General features: G+C 48.6%; 1 protein-coding gene across 1 annotated transcript in view; it reads left to right on the forward strand.

The window, feature by feature from the left end:
- SNX29 (sorting nexin 29) overlaps positions 1 to 12,586 on the forward strand; it is a 548,807-nt gene that overhangs the window by 129,756 nt on the left and 406,465 nt on the right. The window contains exon 13 of the mRNA XM_060031763.1: positions 1,912 to 2,040. Within this exon, the coding sequence (XP_059887746.1) occupies positions 1,912 to 2,040 (129 nt within the window). The remainder of the gene's footprint in view (positions 1 to 1,911; positions 2,041 to 12,586) is intronic.

Genomic DNA, 12,586 nt, shown 5'->3' on the forward strand with positions numbered 1-12,586 from the left:
CTTTTTTATTTTTTAATTCTTTTTTTAAAAAAAACAGCCTTTGAGATAGAATTCACATATCATTCACCTATTTAAAGTACTCAACTCAATGGGTTTTAGCATATTCACAGATATGTGCGACCATCACCAGAATTTTAGAACATTTTCACTACCTCAGAAAGAAGCTCCATCCCCATAGCCGTCACCGTGCGACCCTCCTTAAGTAGTGGGTGACCTTTAATTCAGGGTCTACCCGTCATGTTCCAAGCACTAGAATACTTAAAATTTTCTCAAGTCAGGGACACATAGGGCAAAATGGCATTTGGAGTCTTTTGACTTCCCCAAAAGCCTAGTTGCAGGCACCGAGAGGCCAAAGGGTCTTATTCATTTTGATTCCCTGTTGAAACCAGGGCTAGATACCAGCCAGGTATTAGCCATGCTGCTCCTGCTCGGCTGCCCAGACGTGAGCTGCTCCACTGCCAGAACCTCGTCTTGGCCACAGGGTGCTCAGTAGAGGGGTTTGCATGCAGTTATCTGCCGAGGCTCTGCGAGCATGACGGGCTGCCTCCCTGCGGGCCAGGGGACGGGTGTGTGTGTGCGTGTGTGTGTGTACGCTCGTGTCACCCTCTTATTCTTGTGCTCAGAGCAGGAATTGTGTCCCTAGTGACATGCAGTCGTGATTCTCCTTTTGAAGCCTCGATCTGGGCCCCGCTTGACAAGCTTCTCCCTCATCCTTTATGGAAACATATGAAAGCAAATAAGCGTGATTTGGAAAACAAAAGAGTTTTTTAAAAAAGGAATCTTCAGACAGTGCTATTTTGCAATGAAAATAAATTCCAGTGACAGGCTGTAGACAATGTAGGATGCTTTTTCCTTGATCCAGCTGGGGCCATTATCCTGGAAAAAGCCATAGGTTTTGTCTTACCTTGTAAAGAACAGTCATCACTGTCTGGTAATTTCTTCTTCCCAGCGAGAGAAAAAAATCACACTGTGTTTGTGTTGGGGGGTTTCCAGGCCCCAAGAGGGGAATTTTCTCAAAACTTTCCAGGAACACACGTCTTGGCGTGGGGGTGGGGTTCAGTGAGCAGTGAGGGTGGGCAGGTTCAGACACTTTTGCTTATGTGCTGATGTCACGTGGCAAGTGTCCTCTAGATTTAGGATGTAGCTGCACCAGAGTTAGTAAATGTTCTATAGAAATAGCCATCTGAGGTCCAGCGACGTAGATGGTCAGAAGAACCCTGCTTGGCTCATTTCTAGGTGGTAACTTGTGATTATTTCTGGAAGAGCTTCTGTCTTCTCTGCTGTTTAAGACCAAGGATGACAGATACGCAAGTGAATGTGTTCTGGAGGTTAACACACTCCAAATATAATATAAAACACATTCTATGCAATGTCAGATCGTATAGCTCCATGAGATACTCTGTATGCTTGTTTAACCTGGAGGTGGCGATGGAGCAGGGGTAAGGTGCGCTTTGTGGCAGGAGAAATGAGACTCCCGTTGTCTGTCAGATAACCGGAGCCTGTCTTCTGCTTTTGTGGTTTAGGTGGTTCTTTTGGCCTGTCCTGGCATCCTTTCCTTTGTTGAATCTCCTGCGCCGTGCGGCTGTGACAGGATGTCTCGGTTGAATGGGCTGCACCTCTGCGTGGGATGTCTTGAAGGGGGCTTGCCTGGGATTGGCTCAGCTCATTGTTTTCCCTTGATTTAAGCTGCCCACAGGCTCTCAGGGCCACAGAGCCAGGCCACAGATGGTTCCCGGGGACTCATCCTAATTTTGCTTCAGAGGCTCTTGAGCAGAGTTTGGTATCTCCTCAAATCAGTTTATATGAGATGGACTTGAACTGCAGTTTATGCAGAGCCTTGTGGAAGATGAATGAACTAAGATTTGACTTCATGGACTCTGGGTTGACAGCAGGTGGGCCTCCTCTCCCCAGGTCACTGCGGAACCTGCTTGACGGTGAGATGGAGCACTCGGCCGTGCTCCGCCAAGAGGTCGACACCTTGAAACGGAAGGTGGCCGAACAGGAGGAGCGGCACGTCACAAAGATCCAGGCGTTGGCAAGGTAGGGGAGGGCAGAGGGACTGGGGGGGAGGCTTTGTTCAAACCCCAAGCACACCTTTCATCAATATTTTTTAACTAAAAAAAAAAGTGACCAATGGAAATAAAATTTATGCATCTGAAATTTAACTTACTACATTAAATATTGAATAGTATGTATGCACGTGGTTCAATATCCAAAAGATACAAATGGTTAAACTCCGCCACCACCAGCTACCTGGTTCGCCCCTGGAGGTGGGCAGTGTTGCCGTCCCAGAGATGCTCTGTGCATTCCGTGAGCAGATGCGTACATTCGGACGCACAAACTTTCTTCCTTTCACTTCCCTCCCTTCCTTCCTTTCTGCCTTGGTACAAGTGGTCATGTATCCTACACCCCACTCCCTCCACAGCTTAGAGATTGTTCTGCGCTGGGTACACGGAGCTGCCATCTTTCTAACAGCCCGCGATACCTCATTGCCCGCCTGCACCAGGATTCATTTGGCTGGCACGCCAACAGCCAGGCACCCCGGTTGTTTCTAGCCGTTCGCCTCTTCTAATAATAATAACCTTCGCATTTGTTATTTTGTCCCAATATGACTCTGCTTGCCAGAGAAATTCCTGGAAGTAGAATTGCTGGGTCAAAGCGCAGTGCCTTTCTGAGTTGGATAGAGGTTGTCAAGCTGCCCTCCAGGGAGGCTGGGCCTCACCCAGCACAGCCCTGCGCCCTGGGGCGGATCCGACTTTGGGGTCTTTGATAAAATCACAGGTGAAAGCAGCGCTGGCAGAATATTTTTCACTTGCATTCCCCTAATTCAGAGTACGGTTGAACCTCTTTTTTTTTTTTTTTGGGGGGGTAGGAGTTTATTAATTTATTTATTTTTGTTGTGTTGGGTCTTCGCTTCTGTGCGAGGGCCTTGTCTAGTTGTGGCAAGCGGGGGCCACTCTTCATCGTGATGCGTGGGCCTCTCATTATCGCGGCCTCTCCCGTTGCGGAGCACAGGCTCCAGACGCGCAGGCTCAGCAGCTGTGGCTCACGGGCCCAGTTGCTCCGCGGCACGTGGGATCCTCCCAGACCAGGGCTCGAACCCGTGTCCCCTGCGTTAGCAGGCAGATTCTCAACCACTGCGCCACCAGGGAAGCCCCTGAACCTCTTTTTATCTGAGCCATCTTATTATATTTCCTTGCCTGTGACTTTGTTTATATCTTATTAATGATGAGAACTGTAAAGCAACCGCCCCCCGCCAAGCTCCAGCTCCCATAATAACATGCATTGTTACTGAATTTGTTCACATGCAAACGTATCTTTATGTACTGTACTTAAAATCTGCAGCCTGTCACTCCTCAGGCCACCTCCCTCCACCACTGAAGCTTCATGGTCACCATTTCTATATGCCTGGATGTGGCATTTCATTGAGTTAACGCACCATATTAAAGTCAGCATTTCTGATTGCTGGACACTGGAGTTCCAGTTTTTTTTCCCCATTTTAGGTAAAATAAGCAGTTTATCAGGTCATTCTTTAAAACTACTTTAAAATTAGACCAGGAGATAAACCTGACCTGTGGATGTGCAGGGGATGTGCAGGGGAGCCCAGGGTTAAGTAAACCGACAGAAGCAGCGTTTACCATCCTCGTGCTGTCAGCACGTGAGTGGCACTAATGTAATTGCTATATACATGTAACTGAAAGTTGGCACCGTGATCCCATATTTAATTTTGATTTGAACTTCTCTCCTTTGTTCACATTTGAAAAGGACATCTCAAGAGCATCACAGTCCGTTAAATGACTATGATAAATACAGTCCCAGGTGCCTAACTTGGCATTTTCTCAACCAGACCCGCATCTTACCTGGCCATGCTAGGGTTCTGTGTTGTAATTGCGTTTTACGTTGTCATAAAGACTGAAGTCTGTGGAGTCTTGGGTTCTGAATCATCGAAGAAAGACAGACTTCTGTCACCTGTCATTTTTATTGTGTTAGGAGCCAGCTCAGCCTTGAGTCCCTGCTCCATTGCTTGCAAATTGTGCGTTTTGGGTGAACTGCTTCACTGCCACAAGCATGCGCTTCCTCGTTTATGAAGCGGAGAGGATGATCTTATCCCCCTGCGCGGGCCCAATGAGGAGGAGTGTGTGTGAAAGCACATAAGGCGCTGGGCAGCGATGTGCTATTGGAGTGTGTTTTACAGTAAATGTATTTTGAGTATATGATAATTTTTGGGTAAATTTTATTTAGCCCATGAATGGAATAGAAAAAAAGAACTTCTTAACTGAGCAGGTTTGTAATCTGAAGCCTCCCCATTTAAGCAGTGGGTAGCTGAGCTTTTAAGGTGCCTGGAAGTTTGCAGTTTGCAGGTAGAAGGAACATGTATAAAGCAGGCAGACACTTTAGAAGGAGAAAACAAGAAGAAAGCAAACGGAGCAGTGGGATGTGTAAGTTTTGAAAAACTCAACTGCTGACGTGTTGCAGACAGACTTGACCTCTGCCAACTGTCAGAACTTTCTCCGGGCTTCTGGCTGCAGGAGGAGCAGCTGTCAGTGTTGTCAGGTGGTGGACCTGCTTGGTCAGTTGTGGCTTGGGGGCTGGGGGGTGCTGTCACCGAAGGGACACAGGCAGGATGTGCAGGGTCACAGGCTGGAGGCGAGGCCCACATGCATGCACCAGGGCTGCTCTGTTCTAGGTCCCCGTGTGTCCAAGTGGCAGGTTTCATAATGCGGGTGGTTTAGCCTAGTGGTTGGTGGCACGGATTCTGGCGTTGGATCCTGCGGGTCCGATCATGGCTCTGCTGCTTAGTAGCTGTGGGACCTCGAGCAGGTTACTTAACTTCTCTGTCTCTGTTTCCTTGGCTATGAAATGAGGATAAGAGAAGTCTCCACCTCGTAGAGTGGTTAAATGATAAAAGGACAGACCATATGTCGGCTCCATGAATGTGCTTCATAAATGCTCAAAAATGTTAACTATCATTATCATTTTTCTCTAGTATAATAATTATATTACTAAGAAACCTTGCCTAATCAATAGTTGTATTTTAACGTCAGTGGTGCAGAAAGAATTAAGAATTAGGCTATTTCCGACTCAAGAAAGTGAAATTATTTCTGCCGTGAGTATGCTAATGCTAAGAAGCGTGTTTGGGTGTATGTGGGGCTTACTGGCTCTGAGTGTAGAATTGTAAAAATGGGAACATCCCTGAGCAAACCTAGCGTTTTAGTACACGTTCATTTTGCTCAAAATTAATGGCTTTCCTTTTGTGCTATCATGGCTCAACAAAGAGCAAGGTCATATAACCAGCCCAGTGCCTTTGTGGCGCCAAGCAGCTGCTCCTTGCTGGGCGGAGGCATTGTAATCAGTTGCTGTTCAGGGTCGGTAAGTCTCATTCCTTGAATAATTGATTGCCTTATTTCCTGTGGAATTAAGAATACTCAAACTAAACAGCAAGGTCCTATGGTATAAGCACAGGGAGCTATATTCAATATCCTGTGATAAACAGGCTATGAAATGGAAAAGAATATGAAAAAGAATATATATATATGTATAACTGAATCACTTTGCTGTTTAGCAGAAACTAACACAACATTGTAAGTCAACTATATATACTTCAAAAAAAAAAAAAAAAAGCAAGCTCAAGCTATGAGACAGGTGTTAGCAGAAAGAAAACACACATTTACCTGAGCAGAAGTACCTCTGAGGGAAGCAAGTGGACAGGGTTGTGGGGTTATTGCAGGGACATTTTCTGCTTCTGCTCTTTGTATTATTTACCCCTGGCTGTGTAACAAATTATCTCCAAACTTGACAGCTTAAAACGGTGAACGTTGAGGATCCTCTACGGTTTCTGTGAGTGAAGAATGTGTGAATGGTGCAGAGTTTCTCATAAGGTTGCGGTCAAGCTGTTGGCCAGAGCTGTGGTCATCTGAAGGCTTGACTGGGGCTGGAGGGTCCACTTTCCAGCTCCCTCACGTGGCTGTTGGCGGGAGGCCTCAGTTTCCTGCCATGTGGGCCGCTCTACAGGGCTGCTCACAGCCTAGCGGCTGGCTTTCCAGAGTGAGTAACCCAAGAGCAAGGGAACACACCCAACATGGAAGCCACCACAGTGGCTTTTGTATCCAATCTCAGAAATGACACATGATCACATCTGCCATATTCTGTTGTCACACAGCTCAGCCTGGTTCAGTGTGGGAGGGGTCTGCACATGGTTGGAATACCAAGAAGCAGGGGTCATTGGGGGCCACCTTGGAGGCTGCCTATCACACCCACCCTGGGACAAACACTACCCCAGTCTTCCTTGGCTGGTTTATCCTTCTCCCCATTCTGTCCCTGTGGTTTGGCAGGAATGACCCCACCACTGCCCCACCTGCACTCCAGAGCAGGACGGATGATGCCGGCCTGGTCAGTCAGCTTGTTCCATCCCTTGGCCACGATGATTGGGTCACAGGATGGTGTGTGGCCAAGCTGATCTGGTAAGAGCCAATTCTAGCATTCTTGGGAGCATATGATGGAAGCCAGGGGTTGCTGGCAGCTGTCCTTGCTGCCGTGCAGGAAGATCCTGACCCCACATGGTGACAACACACTTGTGGAGGGAGGGAGGAACCAACAGGTCCTAATGATACTGTTTGAGCTCCTGGATCCCGTCCTCCCTGAATCTGCTTTTCCTCTGGACTTGTCAGTTATGTGAGTCGATAAATTCCTTTTGTTACTTGAGCCAGGTTGTTACTTGAGCCAGGTTGTGACTGGTCTCTCTGTCGCAGTCCTGAGTCCCGACTAACCAGGCTGCCTTGTGTGGTTATTAGGGGATCAGAGCGAGTTGCTCTCTCTGTGCATGAGTAAAATCGCTCCCTCAGTTACCAACTTGCCAGGGCCGTGATGCAACCTCCTTGTTGTGATTACCGAGGAGGTGAGGGAGGTGTCTCGAGGAGAACCCGCTGGATCATTCCACAGAGCACTGCTCAGGGCCTCTCCTGCCTGTGTCTCATGTCGGAACCAGCCTTCCGAGCGCCCTTTTGTCACGGCTTTTCTCCTCCTGAGGCGTTCTACTAGATGTGTGACTGGGGTCATTCCCTCCCCCTTCTGAGACTCTGGTTCTTCCTCTTTAAATGTTTGAAGGGGTAGTGGGTGTGGGGCCCTGTCCACACCTCATGTGCAGAGACGTTAAGCAAGATGCTGTGCATGTGTCTTGGTCACTGCTGGTGTGGAAGGGCCATGTCTCATCCTCAGCAGGGGAAGCAGCACAGACTCCTGGCTCTGCCACTCACTAATTTCTCAAATCTCCGGTTACAACCGGGGCATAATAATCTTAACTAATATTCATGCTTTTGATGGCAGAAACCCAAACCAAATTAGCTCGGGTCCGCAGGGGAATTTTGTGTTGCTGGAACTGGTCCCGGGACCTGGGTGCTCCCGTGAGGTCAGTGCTCTTCCCCCCTGCTCTTGGCTCCGTGTTAATGTCGGTCTTAGTGCCTCTGCACTCAGCAGCAAAGATGACCTGTGTGACACCAAGCCCCCTGCAGGATCCAGAGAGAAGAGACTCTTTCTCCAATGTCCATATGTAACATTTCAGGAAGACTCTTCCTTGGGCGTGTCGTGGCCAGGAGTGAGCAGAGGCCATGACTGACAGCCTTGCCAGGTCCCCAGGGCAGGTGAGGGGGCAGATGAATCCTGTCTGTTATGCTTCCTCGTAGGATCTTGGGGAAGATGACACGAGCTCATGCTCCTAAAGCACTCAGCGCAGCTCGAAAATTATCACAAGTGCTCAGTGGGCGTTCCCTGATTTCTTCTTCCTAGCTGCTGCCTTGGCCAGGCATGGCGAGGGGTGCTGAGCCTTGGCCAGAACCTCGTGGGTCCTTCACTTGACCCATTTTCCCCTGCAACGAGCATCTTGGAGCCTTTGACTACTGGCCTTCATTTACCTTCAGGCCTCCTGGTGTTATTTTTCCAGCCCTGCCGGCCCAGCATGTGTCCCTTTGTTTATTTGTCCCTGTTGGGCTGCCGAGCAGTGATCTGATGTGACAGCGTTCTGCATGTGAGACAGAACTGGTCTGCACGATCTGTAAGTGAGGCTGGACCAAGGAGCTTGGGAGCCCTGCTCGTACCACTCCGTCCAGCCCCCTGGGAGGCCTTTATTGGCTTTCTATGAAGGTTTTAAATCTCTGTTTCTGCCCTAAGGCTCAGTCTCTTGTCTTTTTTTTTTTTTTAATTATTGGAGAAAGATGAAGACTGCTTTTTGTGAAAAAGAACAATAAACATCTTGTGTCCATCTAAAGACATTGATTATGTTTTTAATCGAAAGAGGCAAATGGTCAAAGTTGAGAAAGTCAAACATGGAGGATACTGGCTTGAATTCTGAGCCTGTCGTGGGTTAGGGATGGCATTTGGAACCAAGAGTTGGTTCTTTTCATCGCCAGCTCCCAGTTGGAATACATTCTGTGACAGGGAAAGCCAATAGTAGGTTTCATCCTGTTGCCAACTCTGGGAGTGGCCGACTGGGGTTTTGGGTTGAGAAGGATTCTGGGGTCTCATCTGGGCTCAACAGGAGGGAGTGCTGAATTGGTGATGTCTGTCATGGACAAGAATTTGCCATCCCTACACTAGTGCTGGTATAAAGTCCCGAAGCCAAGAGGGCAGAGTCATACATGAGACTGAAAAAGGAAGAATCTGTCATTCTTTTATGATGTCCTGTTGTTCAGTTCTGTCTCATGAAAGAAACATGCTCTGGAGGACTGTTTCAAACCCATTACGTAAAACAAAGCAAAACTGTAGCCAGGGTGAGTAGAGATCAGAAATAAGGTCCAATTTTTGTCTATATATATTTCAGAAAATTAGCACTTGGTTTGTTGTCTGATTCTAAAAGCCCATGGTTGAGAACTGAGAGTTGGGAAGGCAACTGAGAGTGGGGTTCTTTCACGAGAAGAAGAGTTGCTATAGTGGACATTGTATTGTTTCCTGAAAAGCCCTCCCCTGCATTTTTCCCACACTGGAGAATCATCCATGGCTTGGTTTTTCAATTCTTTTCCTCTTGGTTGGTGGTAGGGGTTGAACTCTCCCAGACACCAAGGGTCAGCCCTGATTTGTCTAATCTGGTCAAGATAATTCCATCTCCTTTCTGAAATGATTGGTTCAGGTAACCATGGCTTGACCCAGCTAGGTGTGGTGATTGGACTTGGTTCAGGAAATGGGCACGTGATCTAATTCTGGAGATGTGGTTGAGGTTTGCTAGGGCTTTGGAAGAAGGTGGTCCCTTGGTTGTTGGATGGCTGGAGTGGCTCCCTTTAGAACGTGTGCTGTGAGGGTGTAGAGGCTGGAACTGCTGTAGCCATTTTGCCACCACGAGGGAGACAGCCTGAGGGTGAAGCTTATGCTACAGCTTGGAATGGAGAGGAGGGGCGAGAGAACTGGTTCTTCCTTATAGTATCAAAGGGCTGTTAGATCAACCTCCCCTGGAAGCCAGATTTTCCCCTTGTGTTGCCCAGTAAATCCCATTTGCTAGTTAAGCCATTTTGATTCAGGTTTTCTGTTTCTTGCTTCATCAGGAACACTCACCGACACAGAAGGCTTTGTCCACCATCTCCTGCCCCACCACTGGCTAGGTCACATCCCTCTGTGGCTGTCCTTCCATGGGAACCAGTGTCCCGCTATAGTTGTATTAGTGTCAGTTGTGTCTCTGTATTGTGTTTGCTTTTAGGCTGTAAGCTCCACGAGGTCAAGGACCATATGCCTCTGTGCTTTACCTTGTTTGTCTTCCTTGTCTCTGGCATCACACCTGGCACACAGTAGGTGCTCTGTAATAGTGGTTAAATGAGGGAGGGCAGGGACCATGGGACCAGTGACAGCGCCACTTGGTCCGAGTCTCACTGAGGAACGTCAGCTCTTTGGTCACCTGACAGTTCTCCTCCTGTTAGTGCCTTCCCTCAGCACAGAACTGTCGCACTGAGCTTAGCTTCAGATCTGTCGATGGTTGTCATTTGCCCCACGGTGATGTTCTGGTCAAGCTTGGTGACTTGTGGCTTTCTGGAAACCCCTCAGCCGTCTACTTAAATCTTATCGATTAAGATAGGTAGGTAGTGTGAGATCTCTCAGTATGAAGTGATGGAAACCCGCTGAAAACTGGTGCTGTTGATTGGCTTGTATAACTGAAAATTTCGGAGAAGAGCTAGCTCTCCGCCCAGCTGGACCCAGGGCCTTGGGGGGGGGGTGCCTGTGGGACCTGCTTCCTTCCGTGTCTCCCCTTTCTTTCCTTCGCTCACAGCTTCATTCTCAGGCCTGCTCTTCTCTCGTGGTGACAAGAGGGCCCCCCGGCCGCACTAGGCATAAATCCCGTCGGCTTGGTACCCAGTGGAAGGAGAGCATGTCTTCCCGAAAGCTGGGGAGAAAGTCCCGGGATTCACTCTCAGTTCCCCAGCGGGATGTGTTACTTTTGCTGCCGGGCCTGGGTCACGTGCCCACTGGAGCCAGGAGGCGGCTCGCTTTTCCTCACCTAGCCACGCGGAGCAAGAACAAGCGACAGAAGCGTTTCCTCAAGAGGACAGCCGGGGAGCATGTCCCATCAGGTGGGGGTGGGTGGTGGGGAGGCAGAGCGTGGGTGACCCCTGCGGTGGGCGCAGCTCCTCGTCACATTTGCAGACTGTAGGTTTCCTGCAGTAGAGGTATTGTCGTTCTTGAGCCAGCCCTCCCGTGAGTGATGGTGAAATCTGGGCTTCAGGTCATCCCAGCGTCTCTGCGTGTCTCTCCTTGGTGGGATGTTTACGTCTGATATAATTTGGCCTCGTTAGCAAGCACCTAGTCCAGCCACTTTGGCATGGTTAGACATACAGTTCACAATTTTAGCCCAGTATCCCTTAAAAAAAACCCACCCCCTTTACTATCCTGAAATGAAGTTCATAGCTAACATACCCTACCTGCACAAATAATTTAAAAAATCAGTATAACACCCTAACTCTAATATGAAGGAGAAATAATAGGAAAGTAATTTATAATATTAATACAAAGTATATTACAATATATATTAGCTGGGCATGAGCTTTGCTAGAAAATAATGATGCAGTTAAGTGCTCATACCTACTTAAAATGCATGTTTGGATTTAAAGGCGGTAAGATCAGAAGTCACTCTTTAGAAGAAGTACAGAAAATGAAAGAGCAGAGCATGGGTGGACCCCAGGGTAAAAACTGGTTTATTCAGTGTATAGTTAATGAATTCAAGGACAGGCTGAGATTACAAACAAGCTTTGCACCCACGTAATGGGCCATCGGGACCACTGAAAGCATGGCAGGATGTGGTTTGCTCTTGGTTGTGTGCAACTGTCTTGTCTTTCAGGACAGTTCGTAGCCTTAGTGCTCCCAGTGCTGGTAGCACATTATCCTTGTGGTGACCGAAAGCATCTCGACACTCTGGCCTTGCTTAGGCTTCGCTATGCTTTACAGTCACCCGGGGAGCTTTACAACTGTGTCCACGCCCAGTGAGAATCACCGCTTTAGCCCTTGCTGCAGTGTTCTCATCTTCAAGTTTGTAAACGTACCTTCAGAATTGTGTGTTCAAGAGCCTTGTGGTCCATGTTCACGTGGCCCCTCTTTTGGACCGAACCCTGACCACACGGAATTATCCGTTGAGCTCCTGGTGTCCTGGCCCACCTGCCCCTCCTGTCCTTCACTTTTCCTTGGGTACAAAGCGGCCTTCCCCAAGGTTGCTGGCGCTCGCGCTCCGCTGAGTCTCACTAGCTGAGTGAGTTGTGCTCTTCGTCATTCTCCCGCACGTCCTTGTCAGCAGCTGACAGGTCCTTGGTGACTCACACCAGAGCAGCCAAGGAGAGCGGAGTGCGTGGGGGCGGGACTGGCGTGTGGGGACAGGGGTGAGGACAAGACGCGCCTGTCAGGGCAGGAGACACCATGGCACAGGAGGAGGAGCTGGTTTCCTGAGGTTTAATGCTGCCGGGATCCAGGGAAAGATGGTTGGTTAGTTAATACTCATTTGTTCATTGGTTGATTCACTTGTCAAACACCTATTCTGTGTGAAGCTGGATCAGTCAGAGAAACCAGAGACAGCTGACTAACCTCTAGGTGCTGAAAATCAGGGGAGGACTATATAAACACAGACTTTAACCTTTTGGCCAGTAATTCCCTGTGCTCCAGTTGAGGTGGCCATTCTTGGAAGGAAGTACTGGGCAAGCCTGGACTTGAGTCCAGCTTCTGAAGGCCGGGACTAGAGTAAGGTGGGTGAGGCCCCTAGCGTGCAAAAAAAGGGAGGCGCTCGCTCTGAGGGGCCTGCGAGCGCTCCTTCCACTTCCAGATGTGTGATCTCAGCTGGTCATTTCACCCCTGGTGCTTCTCATCTAGAAAACTGCAGCATAGTAGTCTCTCTCTTCCAGGTACTATCAATACACAAAAGATAACGCACGAGAAGAGCTCCGCACAGCGAGCACCCTTCATAAGTACTTAGTAAAAGCCAGCTGTGACTGTTATTACCGGTTTTGCGCAAGTAAATTATCCCTCCATTCAAGGCTGCAAAGAGCCACTTTTGGCAGTTAATCTAGCCCGCCGTTGCTCGGATGTAACTATCTAATAAAGAATTCTCTGGGCTGAGGAGCTAAACGCCTTA

The sequence above is a fragment of the Delphinus delphis genome, chromosome 15 (assembly GCF_949987515.2).
Source record: "Delphinus delphis chromosome 15, mDelDel1.2, whole genome shotgun sequence".
NCBI lineage: Eukaryota > Metazoa > Chordata > Mammalia > Artiodactyla > Delphinidae > Delphinus > Delphinus delphis.